General features: G+C 44.0%; 1 protein-coding gene across 1 annotated transcript in view; it reads right to left on the bottom strand.

The window, feature by feature from the left end:
• The window catches only part of LOC115580677 (RNA polymerase II elongation factor ELL2-like), a 28,579-nt gene extending 6,613 nt beyond the window's left edge, over positions 1 to 21,966 (bottom strand). The window contains exons 1-7 of the mRNA XM_030415257.1: positions 21,771 to 21,966; positions 21,106 to 21,153; positions 7,643 to 7,770; positions 5,441 to 5,604; positions 3,382 to 3,626; positions 592 to 716; positions 37 to 139 (exon numbers count right to left, since the gene is read on the bottom strand). Coding sequence (XP_030271117.1) covers positions 37 to 139; positions 592 to 716; positions 3,382 to 3,626; positions 5,441 to 5,604; positions 7,643 to 7,770; positions 21,106 to 21,153; positions 21,771 to 21,908 — 951 coding nt within the window. The 5' untranslated portion in view covers positions 21,909 to 21,966. The remainder of the gene's footprint in view (positions 1 to 36; positions 140 to 591; positions 717 to 3,381; positions 3,627 to 5,440; positions 5,605 to 7,642; positions 7,771 to 21,105; positions 21,154 to 21,770) is intronic.
• Positions 21,967 to 22,833: the final 867 nt, after the last annotated feature.

The following is a 22,833-nucleotide window of genomic DNA, read 5'->3' as shown; positions in this document are numbered from 1 at the left end:
TAGAGTTGATTGAAAAAAGAAAATACGGCCATTTACCACTGCAGGATTTTTCACTGGGCTGAGATGTGACGACGCGTCATCTGGGGTCTTCGCTATTGACACATTTGCTGATTGTTGGCTGATGTGCGTCTGCAGCTTCCTGTTGGAGGGAAGGAAGGAAGGAAGGGAAGATGAAGATGGGGATTACCATTGTACCGATTTATAGAGCGACTTCTTACTGGCATCGCTGCGAGGTCATGTGGATTTTTACAGGAGAACTAATGAAGTTGAAAATGAAACAGATTCTGAGTGTCGCGGGTACAGACGGGAGTGTTGATTAGCTCCAGCACAGAGATGTGTGGGGCTGAGAGAGGAAGATGTGGAGGAGAGAGGAAAGACGACGAAAGATGCCTGAACAGAGCCGTGAGAAAACAATCCGACTGGTAAAACAGAAAGTTTGACTTTGTGGACGACAATAGGGGAAAAGCAAGACGATGTTTGTTTGAGGAGACAAACAGGCTGTATAAACAGATATTAAGATTAAACTTTTTTATTTCGTTGTATCAGCGGAGGTGACATATCCGCCTGATGCAGCATGTTCCTCTGACCCACCTGGCCAGCAGCCGGCTGATCAGCTGCCTCTCCTCCTCGCTGTAGCCCGGCCAGTCTCTCTGCACATGCTTGTAGAAATCATCCCTCAGCAGGTAGCTGCTGTCTTTGGGATTCACTTTGGCCACCTGTAAGACAAAGAAAACCCACACAATGTTACGTTCACTCTCATTTAATTCATGAGTTCATATATGAGCAGACGGCTTAACCCTATGTGAATGAAAGACAGCTACGCTGAATATTGAAACTTTAAGCCTTGATGTTGATTTTCTAGGATTTATCAGCATCCATCACAATTAAAAACACGATACCAACCCCCGAAGGCAATATATGGTTCCTTAACCTTCTCTTTCGGCTGAGCAGGTCGTGTACATTAAGTCTGTAGAGCTTTATTACTGAAAACAGCTGCTGCCAAGAAACGACCCCACGACAGCCGCGACAATGAAGTTAAATAGTAAAGTTGCGGCCGGACAACTAGTCAAACAGGTGAAACTCATAAGAACTGTCCGTAAAGCCAAAAGCAGCTGCAGATTTAGGTGAGTTATCACAATAATTGACTCCTGCCACGTTGTCACAATAATTTCAGGTTGTCATTTGATACACTGTTATAAGGAGTATCGATTAAAGCCGCTCTAACATGTGCATTAATGGGTTTCATCTGATCGTGGCATATCTTCATTATTATAATAAAAGGTACATCATGTTAAAACATTTCTAATCGCATCTTTCTGATGTGCTTTAAATTAAAACATTCACATGTTTAATAAAAAAAAATATTCTTTATCTGCATTGGTCAATAGTGAATCTTTATTTTTGATATAGTGTTTCATTTCTATTCTCTAGAGAGTCAAAACCACTGTTTCTTTTCTACATGATATGCTGATTCAGACAGCAGGACAGATGAAACACATTATGTGGCATAATAATTTATTACAACCTGCCAAATACAATAATACAATCAACAGTTTTACTGTTGCAGAGACATCTTGGGTAGGTAGCAGCTAACCAGCTAGCTCCGACCTGTCCTGGTCCAAAACTCCTGTGCTAGTAAACGTCAACACTTCCCCAGCGCTCCAAGCTCCCAGTCCAAGCTGCTAACTGCACTAGCAGCTAGCTGCGTCTTCAATTAGCAGCAGTTAGCAGCTGCTCTAGTGATATGGTGCCTCCTATTTGTTGTGAGTATTAATTTGACATGTGGCCAATTCTTACTTAGTGCAACTATTGTGCAAAATATCTTCAATGGTATCAACTTAGGTCAAAATAAAAATGTAAAATGAATTAAAAATAAATCCTTTCTTGATTTCATGTAAAATAAAATGCAGATTTATATGACAGCTTCTATTTTGTAAAGCATCACATCTGAACTCGAACACTAGCTGTTGAAGTCGTTTTATCACTTATGTGACATAAGTGAGTCAAATTGTAACATCAGTATAATGGGTTTTAGGATACAAGGAGGCATGAAAATATACGCTTTCCCTACAATTCTTATCTACGGTATAGAATTCTACCATATTAGCGTTATTGAAACATATACATTAAGTTCGTATTATCATCTGTCAGGACTTAGTATTATGTGGAATTATAATAAAGCATTATAAGTGGTAGTAATACTAATAATTGTGTAACACCATATGGTTGGGATGTTTTTTCCTCATACAGTTGCAACCCTAACTGTCCTGAACTGGAGGCGTGGACTTGCTGAAAGTGGCACATCTGCATTCCTGAAAAGCAAAACTCCTTTTCTGCGTTTCTGCTCCCAGCTGACAGCGTCAGGCTTTAACCTCCTCCCTAATCTCGTCTGACTGCCTTTCTCTGCAGACATCTATCTTTTGGGGGCCTCCTGACACAGCGGCCCGCCCCACTGCAAACACAATCTCTGCTGAGACAATTACAGCATCAACCTAATTACACACAAGCACGGACCAAAAAAAAAAACGCATGCATGCACTGCATCCCCATCAACACACACACACCCACCCACACACACACACAAACATACACACACACCAGTGATGACAGTACAAACATCATTTAGAAATTACTCTGAAATGTATACAGGAAAGTCACATAAAGTAAACGTTTCTAAATTAGATAAGTTCAATTAAAGCACAGCTGGCCCCCTCGTTAGTTCCAGCACATGATTAAATGATTTTATGTAGCTTCATCTTGGTTTGTTGTTGAAAATGTAGAAGTTCACCTTGGTATGAATCTCTGGTGCCAGTTGCATCTATATTAGGAAACAATGCAGATGTTTGCATCCTCTCTGACAACACTGAAAGCAATTATTTGTTTTAGGAGCGTTGAAAGGAATTTTACAGTGTTAAAATGAGTTTGTTCTTATACGTAAGCACTGAGTGAATGCATGGCTGCAGGAAAAAACACTGTTTAGGGCTGTAAAGTCAAATAAATGTACAAAACCGACGTGTGTAAACCATTTGTGTGTGATGTGATGTGTTTTTTAGGTGGTTAAGAACTTAAATTAAAATGTTTAAAAATTATTTTTAATCATCAACACAATGTAAAGAAATTAAAGTAGTGGCATTATCTCAAAGACATCTATGTATTGTGTTACAGAGATATCCAGCTAAGTTAGCATGCTAACCAGCTAGCCCCCGTCTCCTGGTGGTCCAAAGCTCTTATGCTAGCAGTATAAACTCTCTCGCTAGCTGCATGTGTGCTGCAGCTACAGGCAATGATTTACTGAATACTCTGGTGAGTTCAATTCTTACAAATTGCACCTTTAAGCGTGTGCATGCATGCACGGAAGTGTTCCTGGGTGCACGTGCGTACCTCCTCCAGTATGGCGCCCAGCTTGGCCTTGTCATTGGGGCCGGCTCTTTCTCTTTCCAGCCACAGCAGCAGTTCCGGTTTCCTGTAGGGTTTGAGAGCTAACAGGTGGATGATGCGCTCCCTCAAGGGCTTCTGGGTCGCCGTGGTCACGCTGCCGTTCCTCCGATTGTTGGCAGACTGCTTATGGAAGCCGCTGTCTGACGCAGACGGAGGAGCTGGCCTCTTCTGGAACTTGACACATTTACCTGAATGGAGAAAACCAGATTTAAGAATGAATGATACTCAGTCATACCTGTGTAAGATAAGATAAGATAAGATAAGATTTGTGTGCATATCGATAGTCGCTCTGTATTTTACATCCAGAACAAATAAGCTGCCTTCAACAATGTCTCACTAAGGCACACAAGATCTAATCTTAGGAATGCGCTGACATTTAAAGAGGCTCATTGGAACTAATCTGGAGCCTGAGCAAAAAAAAAAAATAAAAAAATCCACAAGAGGAACTCAGTCAAATGTGTCAAGCCAGCGATAAAAAATAAAATTTAGAGTTAAAGTCAGCCAGATTTCACAATGCTCTGTCTCCACACTCTCCGGGCTGCACCGTCGCGACAACCGGCGGAGTAACGAGGACACATTCATTAAAATATCTTCCGCCAACCTTTACCTCTGGGTCACATGTAGACGCAGGCCTGCAGCTATTTGCCTCCAGATATAAACGGCCCATTGATCATTGCTTACATCTCCGCTGCAGACAGATGGGGCATGTTAGAGCAGAGAAAGCTATCTCTCTGTGCTAATCCCATTACAGGTTAATCTGCGCTTTGAAGGTCACAGCGAGGCGGAGGTACAGGAAAAGAAGGCTTTCCTTTCAACCGCAAAAAAAAAAAAAAAAAGAAAAAGTAATGTCCTGCCAAGTGATAATAACTCCACGTTATTTATCATTGCTCTGCCAGCAGCCATTAATTATGATGACAATACACTGAATAATGTAAACTTATGGTGCTCGATGGGTTTTGACATGTCTGATTACACGCACCGCGTTCTTCAACGTGTCCTGAGGCTGGTGGGGGGGGGGACGTACAGTGCAGTGCAGTTGTTAAATGTTTCCCTACGGATATTCATGTTGCCAAGTCATCTTCACCTGACGACCCGATGTTGCACAATCACACAAAGTCTGAATCTGGTCTAAACCAACCCCCCCGGAGCTCCAGCACCGACGCCGAGGTCTAGAATCGTGCCAAGGAACAACACAGCATAACCACGGCGAAGGCTGGCAGAGAGAAATAGGAGAAAAGAAAAAAAAAAAAGGGAAGAGGCTCGCCAGTTCATGCCTCCTCTTTTGTAATGAATGAGATCTTATTTGATTATTAAAACTCTGAGAACACACACACACACATACACACACACACACTGCCACACCTCTGGGTAACCTCTCTTATCAGATTCTTGTGAGACGTTTCTGCACAACAACGCGAAACAACAACCGACTGCTTCCTTCAAAAGTTCATAAAAAATACTAGACGTCACGTGGAGCTTCGTCTTCAGACACGTTACAGAGATTCACTGCAGTCTACGACCTGGTTTTCGACCTGTGAACTTGCCTTCCACATCTTAAAATTATGCCGACTGAGACCAACACCAAACTTCCATTTCAAAAGCCACATGTGAAAGGAGAGATGAACGACAGGACTGACGACCGAAAGCCAAAAGCAAAGAGTACAAAATAATAAAAAAAATATATCGAGAGACGAGGGCTTAGCTTTTAGTCTTATTTGTACAACCGAAAATACAGCCTGCACATCTGGTTTCATTACACATCAAAACAGGAACATATCTGGCTTTTAGCTTAAAGGAATGAGTACAGCAATATTTTCTCATGTGAGGCAAATCTTCCAATTACTTTCATAGGTGCTATTATATTAATATCTCTGTTTTTTTGACGTCGACTCTGCTGATCCTCCTCCAAGCTTAAAGCCTTTTGGCCTCTCCCCCTTTTAAAAATCTGCACACGCATCATCCTCTGATCCCCCGCCAGCGACCTCTGACGGTCTATTCTTACTTGGATGTGTGGCTCCAGGTTTGATCTCGATGGCCGAGCGGCTCCAGCTGTCCTTCTCCACCTGAGACATCCTCTCACGGGTCATCTGGTAGGAGTCGTCGGTGGCGCACACGGTGATCTTGTCCTGGATGATGCCCTGACCTTCCAGCTGCTCGCGGCCGTCGCTGCGAAACAAAAACACGGAGGCATTGGACCGCAGGGCTTTTCTGCTGCCTGTAAGGTCAGCACTGTAAACACGCACAGGCCTGTGAGCTAACTCAGAGCGGCATACCAGCCGCGACTCCCAGCAGCATGGAGTGGCTTTGTGGTGGGAGCTGGCTACGACAGGTCTATGGTTACTGTATGTTATGTCACAGGCCAGATATAGCTCTGCAGCCTGCTATATGTGAAAGAGCCAGATATCCTGGTTCAAAGCAGGACAGAGCCTGTGGAAAACCACCAGGATTAGCTTGGCTCCAGCCTGCAAACTTACAAAACAAGGATCATCTTGGACAAAAGGGAAAGAGTTTTATAATGCACGAACCTGGGCTGTGTTGATGCTGTTAATAAATCAAGGGCTTACTGTGATGCCAGATGCAGTTTTCTTTTTTCTTTTTCATACATAAAAAAAAAACAAAAAAACAAGCCTTTCTCCCCTGATCCCATTTGCACAACACAATTACATTCGTGGCCAGAGATCGTTTCTCCCCTTCATCCTCTTAATGGCAAAACAAATGTGGGGGCAGCGAGAGCAGGATTTCGACCCTCGCGCACTCTTACGCTGTTTCTCTTGGCTCCGGCTGCTGACTGGAAGCGGAACAAGTTTGTGTTCGGACCACAGTTAGCCATCTGGCAGCAGGAGGCAGCAACGGAGCATAACCCTCGGTTTCCAAGCATATCCACTCCAATAAACAAGGCATCTCAGGTCTCAGTAATGAGAGGGCCAGCCCAGAAATATACAGGAAATTACAATTGCCCCATCCTGTGTACAACAAGCGGTAGGCTAACCGTCTCTCACGACTCCCTTGAAGATGTGGGAACAGCGAGAACTCAAAGACTTGACGACCTGTGATGATGTCACAAAGGTGTCGTCTGGGGTCACAACCAGCAGATCAGACGGAACACTTGCATTTGAAATTGCTGTTACAGATTAAGCAACATTATAGTCATATTTATAAAAGAATATTAATTTACAGAGCTCGTACAAATGCGGGGAATAAAAGTAGCTCTTTTCCTTAAAAGACGTTATTATGATTGGGAATCAATAATTTTAACTTTTGTGACAAATTATTGTTTTGTTTATGTCTGTGAAAGAATTATGATGGTTCCAGGCTCTAACAAGGTTTGTCAGCCAATAGTTTCACACAGTTGGTATCACGCGGTGTCGTTAGAATCTCGAGTCTTGGTAGCCAATTTTTTGAGAAATTAAAATGACCCAAATAAAAACGACTGGCTAACGTACAGGCAAGTTAGCTAGCTAGTGTTAGTGAGGTTAGCACAAGCTACCTAGCATTAGCAGCAACAAGCTGGCGACCACCTGAGGGGGCAGATGATTCGAACAACGGCGGTTGTTCACATTTATTGGCTGAATGTTATCAATAACAATCTTTAGCAATGACACCTTTACTGTTAATTGAATTCATCTTTTGCTGTTTTTCATGCTTTGCTGATTTTTGTGGAAAAATTATATTCTATAGGATTCTGTTGCAAATGAAACTGGACCCACAATAACGTGTAGTCGGCAGTTTTAGCGTGGCTAATGTTAGCCTCAAGCGCTGCAGGTTCTGTGATGATTCCTGAGGTGGAGGTCTGATGGATGTCAAAGTGTCTTGCTCAGTAAGTTAAAAAAACAATCCACTGTGGCTCACAGAGACGTCTGTAGACTTGGGATAATAACATAGAAAGCTGGCAAACATGTTTCAATAATACATAGTTAGCTGTTATGGATCGATGCATCACAGTGATTTAGCGTACAGTTTACTTACTACGTTTAGTATCTTTACTAATATAATGTTGGATTTATGTTAATGTTTAATTACACACAAATTTAGATTAAAAGTGTAAGCTTTAATCAAACAATATATTTGCAACCCCACTGCAATAACTGTGAGGACCGCCTGAGGGTCGTGAACCCCATGTTGAAGCCCAGAGGTTGAGTTTAGTTTAGTCTAACCTTACTTATACTATAAGGAGATAACGAGTTCTGACTGACTGACTTCTTACCTTGACACATATTGATGGATGCAGTCGAAGCTGGCTTGAGGTTGGTCTTTGCTGTCGCTGGACAAGTAGAAGGAGAAGACGCGTAGAGAGGAAGGGGACTCCGGTGTGGGAGCTGGGATCTTGATGTACTGCGCAGAGAAAACAGGAGAAAAAGTCAGATTTTACAGAAACATAGAGACCAACAAACATAAACAACGCAAGAAACAACACTAAAGATAAATGCTTCCAGATATCAGTGTTCAGTCCCTCACATGCCGGGGTCCTCTTTTTGTTCCCATCAGGCTTTTGTCGGTATATACAGGCGTGTATATGACTTAAGGGGTGGTTTTACTGTTTTAACTTGTCAATATTTCCCATAAAACTCTTTGAGTTCACGTGTCTTTCGTTATCTCTCAAACTGTCATCTCATTGTCGGGAAAAGCAATTACCGTCTCAGCAGAATTTTCAGAGAGACACTCTAATGCCAAAATGCCTCGTAGCCAAGAACACGGGGCCATCCAACGACAAGGCTTACGCAATCAACGTAAATCAATAACCTTTCTTTTTCTTTTCACAACTTGCCTGCAGCAAAACCCAGCACTCTGACAAAAGAAGTTCAAAGTCGGAAAAGAGTAGTTCATCCTGAAATAACAGTACATGATTAAAAAAAGGCTGCTAACAGCTGTCAGAGGCTATCTCACCGTGGATCTAACGATACATAAAGGTCACATGATCATTGAATGTGAAGTGGTTTATCCTCTTGGGAGCACAAATGTACTCCGGCAGGCTGTTAGCCCAGTAGATTATGTGATATGCTGCCTGCTGAGTTTACATTTTGGCTTGATTACTACTTCTACAATTAAAAAAGGGGGTTCATACTCTAGGGAGCATGAATGTACTCTGGATGTTCCTCATTAGAGATTTCTTGGGTAGAAGGTTTGGAGAAAGTTCGGACAGATGGTGGTAGAAGAGAAAAGGTCATGAGTTCACCAAAAATATTCACAATCTTGCTTGCAACCGGAATGTCAAAAGCAAGATTTATGAACATCGACCAACATTTACTGTTCTGCACATGTTCGACCTGCTTAGGCCCTGTTCATACGAGCCGTCTCGGGTTACTCCCTGGACATTTAGATAACAATCAGCATTGATGAGCTGTGTTGCAACATAAAAAACAAAAACAAAAAGAAATCCCCCTATTGTTTGTTCATCAGTGACGATGAACGTCTGATTGATGCTCCTCAGAGGTCGGGAGGGGAGCGCCGTATTGGATCCAGATGTCACACATGCGAGTCCTCGTCAGAGTAGACGGTAAAAGCATCACCCGATCACTGTCACTGAGGAATATCTGGGAGATAATGAGAACTTGCGAACGCGGATACTGGCTACAAATCTCTTTGTTCAGGATGGATGAACTGTGGAGGAAATATTCCCATTAAATGAACTTCCATCATCGTATATGCCTTTTTAAAATGGCGAGGAAGCACTCAATGCTGCACTTGCACATCTTGTTTTCAGAGACTCTCATCGCAGGCTTGCATGTGTAAATACAGTACGGACACACACACACAAATACACACACACACACACACACACACACACACACACACACACACGAAGGATCTAGAGTGAGACTTTGTGCCGCTCTGTAACTTTAAATAAATCTCCTTGGGTAAACAGTGTTTTTAAGAGTCCGCTCCACTGAGGCGTCCATGAGATCTCCTGGCAGACTCAGCGGAGCGCACCAGAGCCAAGGCTGCAACCTCCAGGGCAGACGAGCGTGCATACGAACACACACAGAGAGACGTATAATAACAGATCAGGAGAAATGAGGATCAGAAAAAAAGTCCGAAATCGGCGCTGATTCGACCGCCGAGGAAAGATGTAATTGCACGTCTCTGAACTAATTCTGAAAAAAAAACAAAAAAACCAAAACCTTCTTTACTGGTATTTTCGTTGAGCTTTATGGGAAACTGTCGCAACAGAAGCACTACATGAGCTGTGGGGGCACACGAGAGAAAGAGAGAAGAGACTCAGCAGACACTCAGTAAGTTAAATCTCCGAGCGAAACATCCATCCTGCAGAGGACATCCACACCGTCATCACAAGTATTCTTCAGCGCTTCCTAACTGCGGCGCGGAGGTCAGCAGTTTCGCACCAATCCCATTCTTCATGCTGCAGGCAGACTTCTCTGGACTGGGGGAGCAGCTTTAAGCGATAACGTATCATGGAGGGGGGGGGGGGGTTTCCTCCACTTTCTCCTGTTGTCGTCCCTCTGCTCCCACATGGCTCTTGCTCTTCTTGTTATTTTTTCTAATCCACTCAGCCAGCCGTGTCCAGTTGTGCTCTGATGTTCCCACCTGTACGTCTGTACGACACAGAAGCTGCAGAGGCCGGACAGCGTTGTCTCAAAATGCACTGCCACAGTTCACATTACCTTTGAATGTTTAACCACAAAAAATAGCAAACTCTGCAATGGTAGGTATTTATCAACATACAAAATAATATCTGCTTTTAGAGCTAAAAGATAAAGATAATACTCTTGGACTCGTGTCCCACCGGGAGCACTGAAGAAGCGAAGGGTCACGCCTGCCTGGTGTTGCCGACTTGCTAGGATTGCGTTCATTTCATTGCTTTCCCTTGATTTTTTGTGCTTCTACCCATGGTTGAATGGACAGTGTGCAGTTTTATATTTTAATTGTATATCTCTGTAAGTATATTTACTCTTTAGATCTCCGACTTTGTTGTGCTGTAGATTTGCGTCTGCACAGTCAGTGTTTTATTGCACTATGCCGTTTTGCTGTCTGACTTCCCGTCTGGCTCAATCCGCTGCGTGCAGTTTAACGTGGCTGCTGTCCACTTCCATCAAAAAAAAATGCAGACTCTGCGCTTCTCCACGGAGCGGAGCGGAGAGACTGTAACGCGACGCAGACGTGCCCTTTGGAATCTGGGGTTAAGACTCTCCAGCCATTGTAAGAGCCTCAACTCATCACCATTGACGTAAATAAGAAAAAGAGCTGCACAGAAAGCCAATTATAGCTGATTTCACATCATGTTTTTTTAAATCGGTAATGCCCACAGGCTAATCTGTGGCGTCCCAACCCCTGAATGTTAAGGTGTACATACTAAAAACTCTTAATTCCACTCATGACCCGGTGAGAATAACTGCTTTAAAAGGTTACGAACTCATTCTGAGCTGATGATTTAGCTCAGCGAGGTGTCCCGTTGCTTCTGTGCTGTTTTTCTGAGGTCACATTGGACGTACTGACGCAACCGTGCAACAAAGCAACACAGTCGTTGGCTCTATTCTCTTATCAGCCCGCAGCACATGTCCACACACGCAGGCGCTCACACAGGAATTCATACAAACTATATACAGCTGAACTCTGACAGCACTGACAGATCGAGAGCAGCTCGCGCGTAGCCGGCTCGACACAACTTTTGTTTTAACGCGTCGACTTCGGGGTTATGTAATGTTTGTCTGTGGGCAGCCCTGCAACGGTGCACGCTCAGAGCCTGTAAGCTGACTCTGGATGTCTCATTGTTTGTAAGAGAAAGAGGTCAGAAAACATGTTGTGATCACAGCTGAGAGCTCACCAGAAGGGATTACTTCTCACCACGAGACAGTTTTGTTAACATTTCACAAGATGATACACGCACTTAATGACCACTTAGCCGTCCCCATTAACTGAAGAGCGATAAAGTTTTAAAGCTCTGTTATTTCAACAACCTGTGTGGTGATACAAATAAAATAAAAAACGGTGTATACGGATGTCCCGCTGCACGTCCTCGCTCGTCCTTGTCGGTCCGAGCCAGCTCACACAAACCCGTTAAAGCGATCTGTGATTGTGAAACTCTGGATTGGGTGAAGCCAGCAAAACAGCTGGTTGTCAGAGCTTCATAAACCGAGAGTTTCAAACTGCAACTGCAGAGTGAGGTTTGAGATCTTCGCGTTAAAAAAGTGCTATTATGTTAATCGACTTTGCAGATAGTGGTTACGACTGGGAGCTCTGGGACCAAGAGACTGTTAGCGTTTACACCGCTAGCGCACAGGAGCTTTAAGGGACCAGCCGAGGCTAACTGGTTAGCATGCTAACTTCAGCAGCTGTCTCTGTAACACAATACAAAGACATCATGATGTCAAAACTGCTATTTATTCACAGCAAGTTTATAATTTCAGGACATTTTTTAGTGTTTTCAACTTAAATTCTTACATTCTGCCCCTTTAAAGAGGAAAAACATGAATGTTACACAAAGTGTGTGTTTCTGAAGCGTGACAAATAATGTTTGCTTGACAACAGAATGACTGAAGTAAAGGTAGGTATCTCGCTGTCATTTAAGCAGGTCTGAGTGATTTATAAAGCAAAAAAAAAAGTCTCTGAAAAGTGAGAATTTATTGTCTCTTTTTAGTTTTATGTCATTTTGAATGGAATATCTCTAGTCCCTTGAAAATTGTTCGGACAAAATGAGCAATCTGCGGACTTCAAATGAGCATCACTTATGATCATAAGCAGCGGCGGACTCGTTTGTTTGACGGGCAAATTTTGGCACCAGCGCCCAGAAAGTCGTGATACATTCATAGTTAGTTACTAACCCTGGGTAAGGTTTAAAAAATATATCACGTGATTATAACTACTCTTCTGTAAGACACGGGAATAATAAACTTACATAAACTTTCAATCAACCCCACATGGCATTTTAATTTCCTATATTAAAGTCGACTTCGTACATGCTGCTCACACGGATTACTGAAAAAAAACCCTGACAGATGGTGAGGGAGCCTCCTTGCTTGTTTTGAATTCCACCTCCAGTGAAAGTTTCACAGCAGCCACAGTGTGATTTACACCTCCTGGGACGCATCCGGACAGCGGAGAGCTACGGCTAATCTGGAAGCTTGCCCTTTACGCAGGAACATGGTGCAGGGGCAAATCTGTCAAATGCGCCATTGTATCAATGTATCTACACTGCTCTCTAATTGAAAGCACAAGTTGTTTCAGCAGCGTTAGTTTGCGACAGTGCTGACAGGCCTACAAGCTCACACATGTCTCCTTGGGGATGATTCAGGGCTGCAGAAGAAAAGCATGTCGAGGTGAAAATGAATTGATGTTTTTGCTACTGAACCTGTGCCACTAAAACCTGTGATTGTTTTACCCCCACGGTTAAAAAAAAAAAAAAAAAAAAAAAACACTGAATGATTTATGGACTTCTGCGTTCATCGGATTGTACTGTGCGCTGCCACAGGATTCCAGCTGCAGCGAATGCCCCGGTCGCGCAGTGCACTCCGGAGCCCACGCTGGCATTCATCCGGCGGTGGCTGCTCGTATGACCTCCGCGGGCAGAGCTTCTAGAGCCCCACTGTGCAAACTACAACAAGCACTCTCGTTCCCAGTCGCCGGGGCCCCGCGCGTTCTCCTGGCAATTCACTCTTACAAAAGGACTCGGCACTTAAAGAACTCGACTGACCATGAATAATGAAATATTTATTGTCTTCCTTTCAAGTAAAACATTTGGGGAATCTGCGGGTTGCTTCTGATCTTTGTGATTCGTGAATGGCACAAAAACTGGAGCGCAAATGGTTACCGAGGTGAATAGAAACACTCGCTAGCGAAGGGTCAACGCTTAAAAAACATTAATGTAATAAAAATTGGTCCGAAGCCGAGCGACTTATGACCTCAGCGATGCTCAGTGACCCCCACGGAGGCCAAAGGCAAAGAGGCGACCCCAAGAGGAGTTTCAGTGTATAATTCATTCTTGCAACCCAAACTAGGGCCCCTGATGCCCCCCCCCCCGACGTCACACATTCACCCCCCATACAGTCCAGTCTAATCCCCGAACCCTACATTTCACCATTCTCATTCAAATCAGCGCAGCGCGGACACGGCCTCGTCCTGGTTGCTCTGTCTTTTCTTCAACAATTCCTCCTCTGTCTTCATCATCAGAAAAAAAGAAGCCTATGCCAGTTTCACCCCTCGCTAAAATATCTGTCTGTTTTTTCTCTCTTCGTCTCCATCAATCTCTCTCAGAGGCGTTACTCCTGGCGGACGCCCACGTGTCGGTCTGTTTTCTCCGTCTGCAAACTTCAAAACCCCCTTTTTTTTTCCTCGATACAGTTGTTTCCGTTTGTCTGACAGACTCCTCTCAAGTTTTATAACGTCCGTCAAAATCTGCGTTCTGAGCTAAGAAATAAATTAACAACGGAGTCAACTCAGGGTGCAATTCGTTGCAGCTTAATAGGTGCGATCAAGTTTATAGAAGAGATACGTCGACCGATCGAAGGCCCACTTCAGCGAAGACGCCTGTGAGTGAACAGAATCCACAGAGTCAAATAGAAACACAACAAAATCATATTGCCCTCATAAACAAGCTGCCATTTTCTTCCACAGTGTTCACTTAGATATCATTTTCTGAGCGCTCTCTGAGCGAACAGGACGCTCCCTCCATGTATAAATCAGCACATATGCGGGCCTCAGATATTTTTGGTCATGATCTTATCTTAGTCATCATTTTTGGAAAATAGGAACAACTGTGAGGAAAATTCAACTTCCCGCCTGCCCTGTTTATATAAGAGAAGATAACAGCAGCAGCAGTTGAAGGCTTGGTGAGTTTTAACTTGCAGTTTGTGTTTTTTTTTTTTTTTTTTAAAACCTGAATGGCACCTTTGTGCCAAAACCAGAAATACCAGTACACACAATGATATCTCTGATTGTGTGTTTGCACTTCTTTCTGCGGCTGCATGTCTGCATGTGCGTGTGTGTGTGTCTTTGGTGATTATAAATCCACTTGCATTTTGCTTCATTTGACTTTGGGAATTTACTTTTTTGCCAGTCCGGATATTCACAAGGTTTCAAGCCCAATGTGGCGCAAATTTTCTGAGGAAATCGCTGAACTTTTCAACACACTTGCTTTTATCGATACACCAACTTTATGAACCTCTGCTGAGAGTCAAACCCACCGACGTTCACGTTTATACCTACCCGAGAAATAAAGTACTGCCCGCGACAATAGGAGGAAATTCATGCAAATACACACATTTCTAAAAATATTTCATGTGAAATAATACTATAAAGCCTCATGTGGGTGCATGAGAAGCTGCTTTTAATTTGAATAATTTCCTGCAATGCTGTCACTCCAAGGTTAAGTTGCATTGTGGGTAATGCTGTTGCCAGGTTTTGAAAAGCAGTCCTAGCATTGTTCTACTATAACACTGTCGGACTCTCTACAGACAATTTTTACAACAATTGATCGATACAGCACTTACAGCTATATTACCCATAATGCATCTCAGCCACTCAGTGACATCTCTTTAGCAGATTATGTGCAGCTTCTTCTGGAGCCACAAAAGGCTTTATATTACCGTTTTCACATTTCCCATTCATGCAGTAGTTCTCTCAAAGACTCGTGAACACACTTTACGGTGGAAAGATACTTAGATGACAAATAGAAAGTTCTCATCTTCATCCTTGGACAACTTAAGGTGCTGGTTCCATCTTTCCCCGGACCCAATAACCCAAGTTTAGATGAGGTGTTTGATTGGCTGTTCTACAGAAAACATCAGGAAGCGTATATAAAGAAGGAAAAGGGACCCAGTTCATCTTCGATGTTTTTTGAAGTTGGTAAAAGTACTTTTATTATTCCACTATTACTAGCAGCTACTTTGCATGAGTCTCAGTCTGACCCCTCTGTGACATTTAATTACAGCAAGCAGCCTCACGTGTTGAATAAAATGACCAAGGAAAATTGGTAAATTGTAAAGTGAATTGTGGATCCTTCAATTTCAAATACCTCATGCATCTGTTTCCAAGGCAGATAAAATGGCCGAAGAACTGCCTTAATATGGTTGAAATTAAATGATAACAGTGCACGTGCAGATAAGAGTGAAGACATTACTCACTAATAGGCCGAGTCTGTGCAACTGTTTTTTAAAAATCTTATTCTATACATTACATTTACGTCTTATTATTCTTCTTATCTGGTCTTTCTGGAGTCACAAGCCTGTTGCGGTAACCTTTGACCTCACATAATCACAAGACTTGCACTGACCTGCATCAGATTTCAAAATTTCCACCAGACAAATGCCAAGTTACACCAGAAACCCCACACTACCATTTCTTAAAAAAAAAAAAAAAACATGTCAGGAGCTGAAGTTTTGACACAAGGAAAAATCACGACTGTCAGCATGTGTGGCGACACTATCTTAATGAGCCACGGCTCACCCTCGACTGTCATAAATGTCTCCACGCGCTGAAGACGCAGGACGGGAGAGGCTCACTTTCCCGGCGTTATCGAACTATAAAGTCGATTGAACAAAAACTGTGAGAGACTGCTGTCGGTGCACATGGCTTATGTTTCCTGCTAGCTTTTGCTTGAATGTGGGGTCTGGGTGTAGATCTCATGCAGGCTATTGTTTCCACATCCTCTGCAGCCTGAGTAATGGCCTTCTGAAAACAGGCCGTCTTTTGTTCTGGCCTCCTCGGCTCCAGAGTGGGATGCCATGGCACTGCTTCCCCTTTCTGGTTGATAGGAGGAGAGGGAGGAGGTGCAGCAGCGAGGAGGAGGAGGAGGAGGAGGAGGAGGGGAGTGAAACCTGTCGCCACCACCGCTGTCTGTTATCAGCAGGAGGCGAGTCACTCTGGGTTTGTGTTAATCCGGCATGAGCAGAGAGAGGCTCAGCTCCAGCTCCCGTCTCTACTGCCGCTCACGAGGCGGAGCAGGGAGGAAGGCCAAAGTCTATCTATCGGCCAAACATCTATGCCACTGGCTCAGACACACACAAACACACACTCAACCAGCCAGCCACCACACTTCAGTAAACACTACTTCCCATCATCTCATCGCTAACAAAAGAGCCGAATCGTTCCCAGGGCCACAAGTTGACACATGCCATTTAAGACGGGTCCCCTTCCACAATGGAAGACAGCGATACAAAACACAATGTGCGTCTGTGTCTGTGTCTCTGGCCGGTGGAGGAACGCCGCACATGGGGGCAGAGGGACGCACCGACGGAGGAGCGGGACATTTCGCACGTTTTCTGGGTGCGTTGGTGATCCCACAGTCGCTCCGTCAATGCCTGGAGCAAAGCGGCATCTTCTGCTCTCTAGCTGAGTTGCACATGCTGGCACTGGGTGATTAATGTGGCTGCCTTGAGTGGGAGACAGTGCATGTAATCAAGCCCCAGCCTGTAATCACCTTCTCCTCCTTTTCATTTGCAATTTCACAGAGGGGCAGAGCTGCTGCCAGAGCTTGCGAGCTCCAGTATCGGGGAGGGGGAGAAGGAAGGCTGGGGTATGTATGAAGGAGGAGGGAGGACAGGAAGGGTGCCGTGCCACAAGCATCCCCCGAGGTTTCCCCCTCCGATGCCAGGAACGATACGTCTCTGGCAGGTGCCTCGGGGCCAAACTGTCAACTTCAACAAATTGTGGGTCACTGTGTCTGACAAAAGCACCCCTCCTCTTCTGTCCCCCTCCAAGCAAGGTGGGATCTTCCCGAGAACGCCATGTATCCAGGGCCATACCATGACACACGTGTGTGCGCGTGGGGCTAAAAACAAGCGCCCTTTTATGCCTCATTAGCTTACGGTGTGGATTTGCTCATGGGGGAATTAGACGGGACACGTTCCTCAGCGAGCCAGGGTTTCGCTGCCGTATCACCAAGCTGCTTAATCGGACAGAGAACGCATTTTTTCCAGGAGCCACCCCCTCCGGCGGATATCAGAGGGCCGCTTGTCTTCGTCCTGCACACGCACCCATTTCGCTAAACAAATATGTAATCCGGTCAGCGCACAAGATTTTCATTCTTTGGCTACAACCACCAGTGTTTAAAACATCATAATCCCCCAACAACCTCCCTTTGTGGGCGCGCGCTGATTAACGTGATCGCACCTCTAACAGGTGACATACACAACATGCACAATGTACTGCAGAGATTACTGAAGCACACTGGAAGGGCTTTCACATGCTCACATTCCTAATTGCCGTACTCCCCCCCCCCCCCCCACACACATCTCCTTAAGTACTTTTTAATTTCATGTTTCAAGATGATTTATGCATAAATTAAGAGTGCAACCCGTAGTGCATTCATTGAGCTAACTAGCCAGTTTTCTACCTTTGTCTTTGATAACTCAGCTTCTAATGCAATTCGAAGTAACGTGTAAGTGTTTTTCATGTTTAAAAAGTTGAGACTGTTTAAAAAGGGACACTATGACGTTTCCGGGAAGAAATTGTAATCAGAAGAGATGACAATTTATGCCTGAACAAACTACACAAACTAAACAAACAAACGTTTAAAAACACTGAAACTGACCTTAAAAGAAAACACAGTTTCATACTGTTTTAGTTTGTTTCTATGTGGCGGACCCTGCCACCTTTTTCTAGCTGCAAAAAGGCGCTCTTGGGATCCAATTTCCCTCGAAGAACAGCTTCTTTATTCAACTCACGGAAAAAAAAAATATCTAGAGTTTGTTTTATTACTTAAATAACATGGTGAATATCAAATTCCTCCTCCAAAACTACAAAGTGCCCCTTTAAAACAGCTAAATGTTTATGATGGAAGATGTTTGCAGTGTTCTCCATTTTAGTCTCCACTCCATTACATCCACAGCAGGGAGGTTTTTCTGTCGAGTCGGGCACAAACAAACCCTCGGGGCAGGCCACAACACATCTGGACCGACTGTACACCATTCAGTTTGGGTGATCCAAAGAGACTGACAACACACAAGCCTGCATTCCCCCGCTCATTGTTATTCAAATCAGCAGAGACAACACACAATCAAAAGGAGGGGGGTGGGGGGGCAGCTCTGGGGATCTTAGCATAGGCAACCCAAACACACACAAGCAAAGACACAGACACAGACACACACACACACACACAAAAAAAACCCCTTCAACCAAACACACAGATATTCATTGAAAAGCAAGTAATAGAGAAGAAAAGCGAAGCGAGCAAACAAACATAACACACCACACACACAGACGGTCCTCAGAGGCTGCCAGGCTAAATACTGCTGCACAATGGGCAGAGGGGGGCAGGACATGACCAAAAAGGGAGGTGGGACATGAATAAATCATGCCTTCAGGCCACACAGGACACAGCCTAAACACACACACACACACACACACACACACACACATAAAAAAAACAACAACCATCCACACCCACGTTTAACACACGAAATCGCACGCATACACACTGAGCCTGCAGCACAAGGTGTGTTCTCTCGCTCTCTCTTTCATTGCACACGCAGAGAAAAAAGTGGGACTCCGACCTGGGAATGGGAGCAGGGAAATTAGCAGACCAGAGTTCATGTCAGCTGCTATTACTGCAGCAAAAGTGTGTCAGCGCCACACAGACACACACACATGAAAAAAAAAGAAAGAAAAAAAAAACACATTCATGGATGTCTGAGTCAGGCAGACGGGGAAAGCTAAAGCAAACTGAAGTCACGATGCCTCACGCTGTAATCAAGAGCATTACGGCTCCTGTAATTACCTCTAAACATTCATTTGGCTAATAACTTTAGCTCTCAGCGCCGCGTGCAGGGAGGGGTGTGAAATCCCTCAGCCGTCATAATAACAGCAGCGGTCCAGAGATGCACTGAGATGGTGTCGAGCAACACATGCAGTTATTCAAAAACAGCAGTTTGCATCATTAAATTTCACTGGCATGAATTCAACCGTATAATCAATCCGCTGAACTTCCTTTTTTTTATCATAACAGGTGGCATTTCCCTCTTTGCATTTGCATAGTACAGGACTAAGTTAACTTGACTGATGTTTGTACAGTAGTTTCTTCTTCTTCTTCTTCTTCTTCTTCTTCCCTTAGCTTAGTGTGTGAGCTGTGAAGCTGTGGATTGGATTTGCAGCTTTTCCTCTAAATTTAATGCCACGCATATTCCTGTTGATGTCATGTGCTTCATTTGGAGTCCCAATTGTGACATCGACAGGGCAGCTGACTAACTGACCCCTGACCCCCAACACTTGACCCCCAGGCGGGGGAACTGCACATCGGGCAGACAGTCCTCGGGTAACAGGACCGTTTTGCTCAGGGGGACGGGTCTGGAAACTTTACAGTAACCGCTTGTTATGATGGACAGGAAGTAAAAGCGATTTAACTGCCTTCAATCCCTCGAGGAGAGAAATGAAGGGAATGGAAAAGGCCATTTTTTATTCCAAAGGTGCACTATGCAACTTTTCTCACGGGCCTGTGAACAAACAAGGATTCTCGCAGTTTGTACGAGCTAACGAGATGTTAAGATGTGCTTTAAAGCCATGTTTTTACATTTGTAATGGTAAATATTAAATCCAAACAGACTTGTGCTTTTGTTTATGATTGGGGTGAGAACAGAAACAACACACTGCCCATCCTGTTCAAGAATACAAAGGACATATTGCACCTTTTAAAAAGGGCCGCCATGTAGTTTTGGAGAAGAAATTCAAACTGAGGTACTAATACAAACTCTGAAAGATTTATTGTTTCCATAACTGAACAAACAAGCTGTTCTCAGGGGAAAATGAGAACACTGTGTGAAGTTAGCAAGGTGGCAGGGTCCGCCACATAAAAACAAAGAAAACGGCATGAATTTGTGTCGCACCTTTAAAGCTAACTATTTTACGATTTGTACCGCAGCTTCAGACCGAACGAGGAGCAGCGCACCAGGCACGCTCACAGGCTTAATCCAGTCTGTTAACCACACAAGCCCCCTTTAAAAACTCGCCACCACTCAGCTCATCTTGTCGTGGCAGGAAAGGGGGGGGGGGGCTGCACGACTTCTTCTTTCCCCGAGCCAACCCCGCGCAATTAGACTGAAAAAAAAACAAAGTATTCCCCAAGGACACAGCTTCTCCCGACTTTAGTCAAAACACGATGCAGATTATGGCTCGGCTACAGGAGCAGAAGAGTTTCTTTTATACTGATGCATTAGTGTCTCAGTGTGTTACGCACAGTGGATACACATCCACGCGTGCAGTGTTTATAAGTGTAGCCTCCCAAAAGGAAACACGTTGCACAAGGTTCTAATCTCCGTCACTGAAGGATCCTCATTTGACTTATGATAACTCTTCTCCCCCGCTGCTGTCAGAGTGTGTGTGCGCTCACTTCTCCCTCCCTCCCTCCCTCCCTCCTCTCCTCTCTCCTTCTTTTCCCAGAGCCGCTCACTGACCTAACAAAGCCTCTCCACAGTCACCAGCCTGACCCAGTAACCTGCATGCCTCCTATCTGCTGGAGACGGCCCGGCTATAAGCTCCCATCTGAAGCCGCAGCACGGTGGGGACGTGTGAGTCAACAGCAGTTGTGTGATGAACAAAAAAAAAAGCTTCCCCCTGCAGTTGTGGAAGGAGACGTGACTTGGCGTGCATTGATTATCTCCTCGACGGCAACGACATCTCAGTGTGTTGCGTCGTGCATTTAAAAACAACCGAGCCGATCTGGGCATTTTGAAACTTCTATCCGTCTTTTGTTCTGTACTGTCAGACTGGATTTGTGCAACTCACCCCTTGGTTTCCTTTGAAGCAAATCGATGGCTGGCTTGGTAAAGACCCCTGAAGTGAGAGAAAACAAGAGAGGGGGGAGAGAGAAAATGTGTTTTAAAATGTGAGTTTAAAGTTGCACCATCAGTAATGCCTGTGTTGTTAATGGCCCTTCTCCACTGGAGTGAATTATGAGACAGAGACCAGTGTGGCTGTCATTTAAGATAACCAGGCGGGCTGCCACTCTGAAGCACAGGAAGCAAACAGCTGACAGCCTCGTCCTTTTTTTTTTTTTTTTCCTTTTTTCTTTCTCTTTTTCCCGACAATCACAGGGTTCAGTTCAGCCCCCCTGGTGCAGCCATGGAGCCATGAAGTGATCCAGGGAGGAGGAGGAGGGGGGGTAACGCACTTTAGAAGTGACTGTGAACTAACTCTCGTGTGATGTGCTCACAACACACGAGACATGTTCTTTAAATAAAATACATATAAAAAAAAAAAAAAAAAAAATGGAAAAAGCTATTTAAGAGTTTTAATTTAACAAAAACGCAGCAGTGGTAGGTCTTTAAAAGAAAGAAAGAAAGAAGAAAGAAAGGAAAAGCTCAGGCGACAACTTTGACAATTAATCTCTTAACACACACACACACACACACATACATAGAAACAAACACACACGCGAGGAAAAAGCCCACCTTGAGGTTCTGGTAAGCCTCCAGCGCCCTGATAGCCGTGTCCGTGAGCTTGACATGGTACAGAGTCCCGGTGCAGCTGGTTTTGTTGTTTTTTCCACAGGAGAGCCCGTAGTGCTGCTCCTGCCTGAGCGAAGCCATCGCTGGCTTTTCTCGCTGCCCCGCAATTAAAGCTGCTTTCCTCGCTCGGCTCAACACTCTCCCTGATACGTCACCGTGTGGGCGGGGCCACGGCGACAAAACAGCACCGTGGACCGGTCGGCTCTGTGTGTGTGCAGCCACCAGCCGGGAACAGAACACACTGTGGAGATTCTGCAGGACGTTTACTCAGAGCTCATATTCAGAGATGTCTCCCCTCCCTCTTTTTTTTTTTGTTTATTTATTTATCATCATCTTCACATTTGTCACTTTGTCCAAACACAAGTGATAGCAAATAATAATGATAATAAACTTTATTTACAGAGCACCTGTAACAACAGTGCTTAGGCAAACGAGCAAAAGCAGGAAACTGAGGACGACAGCGTTACAGAATAAACACTCAGCAGTCAGGGTGAATCTAGGGTGAGTTAAAACAAGAAGGCGGAAGAGAAATTGAAGAACACCAAAAAAAAGTATGTGATTGAATTACAAGTAGGCAGGGTGAGTCCGTATGGTACAATTCAGACACGAGGCAACGCAAAGTGCTGCACACGGGCTTAAAAATTACATTAAAAGCTTTAAAAATTTAATTTAAATAACATTCAAAAACAAGTAGGAAGACACCGAGAAGCAAAACATTCAAACAAGTAAAGAAATAGGACAGTGAGCTAAAACAGAGTAGGTTTACAATAGTACAATAAATTGATTAAAAATAAATAAAAGCAGAACATGTGCATTATTATTTTAAATATATGACATTTTTAATGTTAAAGCTGCACCAATATATATAAATATATATATATATATATATATATATATATATATATATATATATATATATATATATATATATATAATTTTAAAGATGCAATATGTAGGAATTTCTTGTTGATAATATTTAAAAATGAACACAGAAAATAGCAGTTTG

The sequence above is a fragment of the Sparus aurata genome, chromosome 4 (assembly GCF_900880675.1).
Source record: "Sparus aurata chromosome 4, fSpaAur1.1, whole genome shotgun sequence".
In the NCBI taxonomy this organism is placed as follows: Eukaryota; Metazoa; Chordata; class Actinopteri; order Spariformes; family Sparidae; genus Sparus; species Sparus aurata.
Note: the sequence above shows the minus strand (reverse complement) of the source record. Positions and strands in the feature narration are given on the sequence as shown.